Source organism: Lipotes vexillifer, unplaced genomic scaffold (genome assembly GCF_000442215.2).
Source record: "Lipotes vexillifer unplaced genomic scaffold, Lipotes_vexillifer_v1.1 scaffold104, whole genome shotgun sequence".
NCBI classification, from domain to species: Eukaryota; Metazoa; Chordata; class Mammalia; order Artiodactyla; family Lipotidae; genus Lipotes; species Lipotes vexillifer.
This window is the reverse complement of record NW_006789458.1, coordinates 2,754,175-2,764,605: the sequence shown is the minus strand read 5'-3', so window position 1 is coordinate 2,764,605 and position 10,431 is coordinate 2,754,175. Positions and strand designations below refer to the sequence as shown.

The 10,431-nt window shown below is 40.8% G+C and overlaps 2 protein-coding genes across 4 annotated transcripts in view; one reads left to right on the top strand and one right to left on the bottom strand.

The window, feature by feature from the left end:
• The window catches only part of SDCCAG8 (SHH signaling and ciliogenesis regulator SDCCAG8), a 265,480-nt gene extending 260,033 nt beyond the window's left edge, over positions 1 to 5,447 (bottom strand). Inside the window, 1 exon segment of the mRNA XM_007462638.1 lies at positions 5,212 to 5,447. Coding sequence (XP_007462700.1) covers positions 5,212 to 5,278 — 67 coding nt within the window. The 5' untranslated portion in view covers positions 5,279 to 5,447.
• Positions 5,448 to 6,040: 593 nt separating this feature from the next.
• Positions 6,041 to 10,431, top strand: part of CEP170 (centrosomal protein 170) — a 147,154-nt gene continuing 142,763 nt past the window's right edge. For all 3 annotated transcript variants that reach the window (XM_007462633.1, XM_007462631.1, XM_007462629.1), the window contains exon 1: positions 6,041 to 6,384. The gene's annotated coding sequence lies outside the window, so the exon portion shown is untranslated. The remainder of the gene's footprint in view (positions 6,385 to 10,431) is intronic.

Below are 10,431 nucleotides of genomic sequence, written 5' to 3'. Positions count from 1 at the left end.
TTTCCCTACCTTTTGATCCTCAAAGGAGTATCACTAAGTGAAAAGGTGGAAAACCTTAGCAAAAACTGGTGAAATTATCAGAGTTTAAGTCTTTTAAAAACCCCAAGAGTTAATATAATTATTCTCAGTACCTCAAAAGCTTGAGAACAACTTCATCTCTTTTTTCTGTCCAAACGTGTCCAACATGTGAAAATGCCCTACAATCTCATAACACTGACCACTGTTTTGGTTCTACATTATTCAGGATGACTATTTACTTGTAAAACACCCTTTTTGGGCTGCTAAATCCTGTCTTTTGCCTATTTTACCTCATTATTAGTAGGGAAGAAAAAAATGGAATTCTACTAGCCTTTTGCTATTCTGGTAGAAGAAATGGTCATAAAAGTTAAAACTACTAAGAAAAGCCATATAAGTATATAAAGCAAAAAATGAATATATGTAATTTAAATTTTATCAGCAAAAAAGTAAACTCAAATGTTTACAAACTTCATTTGCATTACTAATCCTTATTTATTAATAGCCAATAGTTCCACTTCTTTAATTTTTAGGAAAGAGAGATATGTTTCAGTCTGTGCTAAAACACCAAAATAATTTTCTCATTCCATAATAAATGCTTCCAGAGCCTTTATTACATTGTTGCCTGTCTTGGTCTCAATGAGGCTGATAGTTAAACATATAAGCAAACATTAGCTATAGAGAATATGTGTGTGTGCATAAATATATACTATATATGGCAAAGAATATTTTAGAAAACATTTAAGAAAAGCAAAAACAAAAAGAAGAAGAAATACAAGTTTGATGAGTAAAACTGAGAAAAAGAGGAACTTTTACTTAATTAGTTATACACAGGTTTTCTTAAGTCTGCCAAAGGTCCTGATGATATCACTTCTGGTTAATTCAGTGACCAAATTATTGACTAGTAAGATTAACACTGGCTTTCCACAGATGTGAGTCCTTCTGTGGAATGAAGAAAACACTTTGTATGAATTGGAAAGATGCTCTATATTTTACTTGTGTACAGTTGGCCCATCAATATTATCTTCAGTTTTATCAAACTAGATCAACTTACAAATAAAAGGATCACTCCCCCCAATTTTATATTTTCTTCCCATATTCAACCTCTCACTTTCTATGAACCTAGTTCCTTACTCTCATTTGTATATGAAAGAAACAGAACCATTATCATTCATGTGTTCCAATCCAGTGTTGATAGAAGGGACATTACAGATCCAGGGGTCTGAGGTAGTGCCTGAAGGCGAACCAAGCTCTCACGTGTTTTGCTTGACCCACACAGTATAGGACAAAGGGAAAAGAATAAGAGAAAGTGAAGGAAAAAAAGAGGGAGGGAGCAAGAAAGTACCTGGAATGTTTTTAGAAAAAGCATAAAATGCCCAATTTGGCCAGAGCCTCACCATTCCCTAGTGTCTTCCACTGACTCCATCACATATTTTGTCATCTGCTTGGCTCCTAAAGGCAATAATTCTCCACCTAGTCCAAACTTTTCATATTCCAGATGAGGAAACAAGAATCCAAGAACAGTTTATTAACTTGCCTAAGGTAACATAGATGGTTATTAGAAAAGCAACAGTAAGAGTTGTAACTTGGATCCTAGTTCCACATTCTCTTCTTTGAATCTATCATACTCTTCTACAAATTCAATCTAGAGCCTAAAACACCAAAATGTTGAAAGAAAAAGGAGGAACCAGCATATAAAATGTATATAGAAAGTAAATGATGTATTCCTGTCTCGGTATAAGTTTGTTCCATTTCTTTATGCCCACCCAATCAAAGGTGGCCAGGAAGTTGGAGAATAGGTGAGTCATGTATACAGGTATAAAACTGTATCCATAGCTAACACTGCAGCAATAGACGAAACGTGATTCAGTTGTTAAGGTTGGGACACTGAGTTTCTAACAAGTTCTCTCCTTCTTTCTAACATCATATTCCTACATTCAAGTGTACAATATTTAAAACAGCCTGAATTTCCTGTTATTCTGGTTTTCCTGACCCTTTCTTGGCTATAAATTAGTTTATTTTATACCTCATGACCTTGCACTATGATGTGTTGAATTTAAATTAGAGGAGGGGTAGTTGCTATTCTGCCCAGTTATCAATATAATTCTGTGCGTCTTGAATTTTAGATGCCGAAAGAGTGAATGAACACCTAACCATATTGCCAGAAGACCTTCCAAGTCACTTCTGGTTCTAGATTAAACTCTGTGACTTCCAGGATACCTGGGATATGCCCACTTTATACCACACTGAAAACTTTCAGATCATCTACTATGTAGGAATAATATTACAGATCTGAGGGGCAATGAAGTTTTCTAGTTTTTCTGCCAGATCTCTTACTCTGAAGAAGTCTTTCAACCACTCCAATTCTTACAGTGGGGGCATAGACAATCCAAAGCAGGAGTTATCCTTAGAGGGTGACTACATCTGAAAGGCGTCAGGGAAAGAATAAGAGGTGAGTGTAGAGCCTGCAGATGGGCTCTCTATATCCATGGTGGCTCTAGGGTCATCAGACTCAAGGAGAGGCAAGAATTCCTCTTAAGTTTTAAAAGCAAGAAAGCAACATTGACTCTGCTTTTCACATCAGAACTTCAAATTCTTCATATACTATAATAGTACCAAAAATTGTGTTTAAAGTAAAGAAATGAGGAAAAGCTATAAAAAAATGAGAGACTATCATGGGAAAATTATAAAAGCATTTTGCATTTTTATATGCCCACTTCCTTGCTAAATACAACTGAAAGAATTAGTAATGATTACATGTACAATTATTTAGAAACCAGAGGAATAACTTGTGAGGAAAGACCAAGAATACCTATTACCTTTTCTTTAAGCATGAACTAGACAAGGCATTTCGGGGAAGTCATGGTGGATAGACAAAACCAAAACAAAAGAACTTTAAATTGCATTTTATCTGGCTGCATAGTAACACAATTCTCAAGTTATAAGGCACAAAACGCTTAAAATAATGAAATTTCATATACAAAATAATGCCACCATACTGTGTTTATTCAGAAACACACATTTTAACGTTAAAGGGAATTATCCTATCTAAGAGTGGTTATTATACGTGTGAAGTGAAGAACTTCTGATCGTGCTTCATTTCAATATTAGTTCTGTTTTGTTTCCTTCCATTAGCTATTATATAAACGAAATAAACCTAAAAATTAAAATGCTACTTAATAAACAATAAGTCCTGAAAACCCATGAAAAATTTCAAGTTTCATTTCTTGATTCATTGTTAAAACTAACACTAAAAATTAATAAAAAAACAAACTTTTTTCTCTGCTTTATTTGCTCTTGATTATAAATGTTTTCACTACTTTATATTGTTATAACACTAAATTTTAAATTTATTTTAAAATGAATTATCTTTGAATAAAGACTCTTCACTATAATTACTGAGAGCAGTATCATGGGTATTAAAAATATAGTACTATAACATTAGTTTGAAATTAACTACTGCATCAAGTCTAATATTAAATAGCCTCTAATACTTAAATAAAGGTTCAAATTAAGGTCAAAGGAGGAGAAGCACTAGGAGAAACATAATGGAAAACAAGATTTTTTTACCAACCTCGAAAATTAAATGCCACTGGTACTATTGTGCACAGTATTTTTTTTGCTTTCAAATGAAAAGTTACAAGTGGTTATTTCTGTAACAGCTCTTGAAACACCAGTAGGCTGATGAAGGTATTCACTCAGACCAATTATTTTATTCTTGCAGTTTGAATACTGAGAATGTTGACAGTTTGTAACACTGTTGACAGATGGAAACAATAAATAATAACCCTTTCAAAGTCTAGACTCACTAGAAGATAAATTTGCTAATCAAACAATAAATAATAACCCTTTCAAAGTCTAGACTCACTAGAAGATAAATTTGCTAATCTCCTTGAAAAATCTTCACTTTGCTACAAGTACCAATTATAAATAGCAGCTAACATTTAATGAGTGCTTATGTGCCAAGCACTGATTTTTACCCTTATTTTTTATCATAGTAATCTGTAATTATTTTGTTTATCGTGCTTCACTGCATTAATCCAGAGGCTCCCTCAGGACAGTCATCTTGTCTAGTTCCTTATGGTATCCCCAGCATTTGGTATGTCTAACATATAGTAGGCACTAAACCAATAAATGAGTCAGTGCTTTAAATGCTTTAAATATTTTTTAAGCTTAAATGGTTAAGAAAATGCAAAAGAACAGAAAGTAGGGTGAATTACATCTAGTAAAATAAATATTCTTTAATGAAAATTTTCTTTTAGTCTATATGTCTATGTGCCATACAAAATATATTTCTTACTTATGGCTAAGATTAAAAAAAAAAAGCCTGAAAATCACTGCTTTATGTGAATTATTTTATTCGCTCCTCACAAGAACCCTGTAGACAATATAATAACTTCTACTTTAAAATAAGAGAAATGAGGTTTCTAGATGTTATATATGATGTTCAAGATGATAGAGCTATCTACAAGTATATCACTTCTTCAGCTACTCATAGGGTACTATAGTAATAAAATCTGAATTAACTAAAAAAAGTTTCAGTAATAGTAATTGTAATATGATTAATAAAGAAAAACATAGGCTTTTAAGGCAGACAGGCCTGACTGAATTTAATACCTGGCTCTGCCACTAACTAGCTAGGTTGGCTTTGGCCTAACTTAACCTCTTTGCACCTCTATTTCCCCATGTGTAGAAGAGGGACATTCATAAGATTGTAAGTTTTAAGTGATTTAATGTATGTAAATAGCCTAGACCCCTAAATAGAAGCTGTTGTGATTAAAATAATTATTAGTGGGTTTTTTTTTTCTGGTCCAATAAATCACATTCAATCCACTACACCATAATTTGAATGTGTAAAAAGAGCGCATCAGGAATTTACTGGATTATAACGAGAAGTATGGGAACTGGGCAAAACTGGCATTGAGCCGTCCAAGAGTTTCTGTGGGCGCCGGGTAAAAAAGATGCCCAAGAAAAGATCAGGCAGTTGGTTCAGGTAACTATGGGAATCAAGGGAAATAACGTTGCTTAAACGTAAAAACAAACACAACTATTTAATCTTTCCACAGCAACATCCATCTTCTTCCTCTGCGTTCTGGCTAGGGCCAAACCAAGGTGTTAGGCAACGCCCCTGGTCAGCTCCCGTCCATTAGGCCCTGCTATCAAGGGGCTAGGGCACAGAGGTTCCGAGCAACTCACCCCGGAGACTCCGTTGATACTGCCCCAGAATCTCCTCCAGGGCAGAGTTCTCCGGGGACTTCGCCATGAACACACTCGGGGCCCAGAGATGGGAATTGCGTGGGGAAGAGTCCAGCGTTCTCCCCTCGGAGAGCAAGAGGCCTCAGCCCCCGGAAGGGGCCCACCGACTTCCTGCTGCTGCTGTCACTGGAGAGCACAGATTCCCGGACTGAGCTCTTCGGCCTCTTCCCACCCACGGGCCCTCGTGGTGGACGTCGGAAGTTGTAGTCCACAGTGTCCGGGCCTACAGTGTCGAAGTTCCTAAGAGCACTCCCAATGACACTACAATTCCCAGAGGGCAACGCGCTCCAAGCTCAAGCTTTGGCGGTTTGGCGGCAAGTTCCGGTTGCCAAGAGACTCCTTGGAGGCTCCGCCCATTTCTGTAGCCCAGCCAGACTTAGTCCTGCCTTCATCCCATCCTACTGTTTGGACCACCTAACTGACAGAAAGGGCTCACTGAAAGCCTTTACTCTTCTAAATTCGCTTATATGTTGTTGATCCTTGAGCCTTCTCAAGAACGCAAATAACAAGCTCAACACATTTCAGCCGCAACATCTGCCAACACCGCGAAATAAATTCTCAAGAAAAAGAAGCTCTGAATCTCCCAAACAACCTAGATCGTGAAGGCGGCTGACACTACCAATCTTAGTACGCCCAGCGACCCGACCACAGCTTGAAGTTGGCGCACTGCCGGCTGGGAACTGTAGTCATTGCCGGTTGCGGGCCCAGCTAAAGCCCGGGTCCTCTTCATTGTTGAAGCTGGTCTTTGGTATACGCCTGCGCAGTCGGCAGCTGGAGAGGCCTGTGGGTGAGACCCCCCGCCCCGCACAACCCCTTTTCATTGTCTGTGCTTGGCGCTTGCGCAGTAGGAGTTCGCCGGGACTGGGCCGGACCAGGGGTAGGGCTGGGCTCCTCGCCCTCTCCCCGGGCGCCTGCGCACTGGGCGGTCGCTCTTTGCCGTTACCGCTATGTGCGGAGCGTGTGCGGAATAACGTTATTGCCCAGCGGCGCCGAGGGGCCGAGAGCTCGACCGCGGCGGCGGCGACGACAACAGGGTGGGGGAGAACGCTTGCGAGAGACTCACGGGACGCGGTGCGCCCCGCCCCCCCGTCCGGTCCCTCTCAGCAGTGAGGGGTAAGTGATGCGCTCCGGTGCCGCCGCCTCCTCCTCCGCCTTTCCACATCCTTCTCTTCGGGTTTGCAGCGGGGGCTCGGGCGCGGCCCGCGGCGGGAGGGGTTGAGGGCCGGCGGCGAGGGGCGCTTCCCTGAGGCTTCGCGCGCCCAGGCTCTGAGGCTGTCCCTACAGCAAGCACTGGCATTGGTCCTGATTAAGCCCCTGACACTGGTCTTAACTAAGGCCCTGATGCTCTCAATAACTAAAGTCATCACGCTAACCCTAGCTCATTTCCTGACACTATATGTGGCCTGGAACCTGACTCTGTCCCGAGCTAATTCCCCCCACCGCCCCCCAACCCTGCGTCCCCGGGCCCTGCGTCCCGGCTTCCCCTGCAAGTGTCCACGTATTGAGTCGTCTCTGGCTCTCCTGGCTTTGTGCAGTCCCCTCCGCCCCAGCAGTTTGCAGGGGTGTGGACGGAGCAGCGGAGGGAATGGCTACGCTGCTGCTGGAGAAGGGGTTTTCCCGATCGGAGCAGCTCCCAGTGTCGTTTCTTTTTGTGTGGTTGGTTTTGGTGTGTGGGGCGGTTTGGGGTGGTCCGGCGAGGAGCCTTTCGGACGCGGTGGGAGGGCGTGGAAGACGTGGTGTCACGCACCCCGCCAGGCGACAGCACCCGCTCAGGCTGTGGCTCTGTAGTAACCCGGGGGAGGAGAGAGTAGCTTCCTGTCGACTTCATTGTCCTGAGATTCGAATGTGGGCTTTGGTATGGGTCCCTTCATTTTATGTAAGGAAAAGAAAAATTAGCAGCTGCCTAACGAGGGGCGGGAACATGTGGGATTTGTACCCTAAGTCATAGTATCTGTTTTTTTAATATTTAGCGGAGTTTTACTTGGAGAATGTAAGCTCCTGGAAGACAAGGACAGTGCCTGTCCAAGCATTGCCAAGGTGATCAATATAAAATTACTAGCTCACGATGAAGAATGGACCAGGAAGGGCCTGACGACGAAGCTGTTTGTGTAGCAGGAAAATGAACCAACAGAATGTTTTTTCATAGGGTGGGTAACGCATTCACGTGCCTAAGGGAATAGGTTAGGATACATCTTTCCGTTTTGTTTTTTAAGCATTCAAAATAAAACATAGGCCTGGTGCATTTCTGTTTCTGAATTTTTTATTCATATTTTTATTCTCTTAATGAAAATTCACCCAGTTGGGAGAAATGTGGTGAAGCAGATAACATACTTGATTGAAAATACATCTTTTAAAATGATTTGATTATTAAGCTTACAACCGTTTGCTGGCATTAAAACAAGCAAAAGAGAGATTGAAGCCGGATGGGGAGGAGCAGGTGGAGGAATGATGTGAGAGGAGAGAGTGACATTATGAATACGGTATCCAGATCTTCACTGATATAACCCTAGCTGGGTATGCCGCAATGATTTAGGAATTCAGCTCTGGAAATATTACATTGCAAGTTACAAACCATTTTGTGTTTTTCTGCCATTGTTTTTTAAAAAGTAAAACCAGTGCTGCTTTTACTTTTTCCTAACTTTGCAGATATTGTAGAATTTTGGTGTTTTAAAACTGAAGAGTCTAAATGCATTTGACGGAGAAAGAGGAAGACATTAAAACTTGGAAAGTTAACTGACTTGGCTGTCCAAGCCAAACTGCTAATGAAAGGCAGAGTCCAATAAAACCAAGGTCTCTTCTGCAGTGTGCTCTTTTCAGCTGTGTCCCCTAGTCCCCCTACCCTGTGAAAATTTATGGAAATCTTCTCTGCATGCTCTTTGAGTTGTCTGTGACAATCAAGTTCATAGATACCTCATAGTTGTATTAGTCTATAGTCTTTTTCTTTTGATGTGAAAGTAATAATTCTAATGAAGTGGAACTATAGTTTTATAAATTAACTTACTAATATAGGAAGAGATGTCTTAACATGGGCTTTTCATAAAAATGGAAACTTGGAATTTTTTCCCTACTTCTTATCAGTAGCCATATTTTAATAGTATTTTCTGCTATTTGGTAGTATTTTATAATATGATCAACTTTATAAACTCTGAAAAATGAAATTGCTACATAGCAAGAACCTATGAAGTTCAGTTTTCTTCAATTAATGAATTTTATTATTTTCAACTTAAACAAGAGCTTACTTTTTGAGGAAAAAAATTCATGTTGAACATTTTTATTAAAATTGAATTTGTGCTCTTTCTTGTTGATTTTGCCATAAAGTGCTTTTTTGTTGTCTTATACTTTTTATCCCTTAATTCCACATTGTATTTTAATAGACTTTTTTTAAAATAGATCTTTATTGGAGTATAATTGCTTCACAATACTGTGTTAGTTTCTGTTGTACAACAAAGTGAATCAGTCATATGCATACATACATCCCCATATACCCTCCCTCTTGAGCCTCACTCCCACCCTCCCTATCCCACCTCTGTAGGTCATTGCAAATCACCGAGCTGATCTCCCTGCGCTATGCTGCTGCTTCCCACTGGCTAACTATTTTACATTCAGTAGTGTATATATGTCGATGCTACTCTCACTTTGCCCCAGCTTTACCCTCCCACCCGCACTCCCCCGTGTCCTCAAGTCCATTTTCCATGTCTGCATCTTCATTCCTGCCCTGCCACTAGGTTCATCAGTACCTTTTTTTTTTTTTTTTTTTAGATTCTGTATATATGTGTTAGCATATGGTATTTGTTTTTCTCTTTCTGACTTACTTCACTCTGTATGACAGACTCTAGGTCCGTCCACCTCACTACAAATAACTCAATTTCATTTCTTTTTATGGCAGAGTAATATTACAATGTATATATGTGCCACATCTTCTATATCCATTCATCTGTCTATGGGCATTTAGGTTGGTCCCACGTCCTGGCTGTTGTACATAGTGCTGCAGTGAACAGTGTGGTACATGTCTCTTTTTTTGTTTGTTTTTTAAATTTATTTTTTTATTTTATTTTATTTTTGGCTGTATTGGGTCTTCATTTCTGTGCGAGGGCTTTCTCTAGTTTCTGCGAGCGGGGGCCACTCTTCATCGCGGTGCGCGGGCCTCTCACTGTCGCGGAGCACAGGCTCCAGACATGCAGGCTCAGTATTTGTGGCTCACGGGCCCAGTTGCTCCGTGGCATGTGGCATCTTCCCAGACCAGGGCTCGAACCCGTGTTCCCTGCATTGGCAGGCAGATTCTCAACCACTCCACCACCAGGGAAGCCTACATGTCTCTTTTTGAATTATGGTTTTCTCAGGGTGTATGCCCAGTAATGGGATTGCTGGGTCATATGGTAGTTCTATTTTTAGTTGTTTTTTTTTGGTTTTTTGTTTTTTTTTTTTTGCGGTACGCGGGACTCTCACCGTTGTGGCCTTTCCCGTTGCGGAGCACAGGCTCCGGACGCGCAGGCTCAGCGGCCATGGCTCACGGGCCCAGCTGCTCCGCGGCATGTGGGATCCCCCTGGACCGGGGCACAAACCCGTGTCCCCTGCATCGGCAGGCGGACTCTCAACCACTGCACCACCAGGGAAGCCCTTTAGTTGTATTTTAATAGACTTTTAAAAAAGAATTAGTATATTTCTTAAATTTCAAATTACTTAAAAAATAATCTGTAATTCACCATGTGGAATTATATTAAATCAAACTTGAAATGTATTTTACTGTTAAATTTCATGGTGTGCTAAAATTACTTTGTATGGAAGTAAATAACCATCTGCATGTTTTCCAACTCTACACTGTAAAATTATCATGCGTTATGTCTATTAATGTAAATATCAAGGTGCTTTTAAAAATTCTATGCTTAGGATTTATTTGTTACAAGTATCAGTTTCTTGTTTCCTTTTATCACTTAAAAAAAAAGCCAAAAAAACTAGTTTTATTGGGCTTCCCTGGTGGCGCAGTGGTTTAGGGTCCGCCTGCCGATTCAGGGGACACGGGTTTGTGCCCCGGTCCGGGAGGATCCCACATGCCGCGGAGCGGCTGGGCCCATGAGCCATGGCCGCTGAGCCTGTGTGTCCGGAGCCTGTGCTCCGCCACGGGAGAGGCCACAACAGTGTGAGGCCTGCGTACTGCAAAAA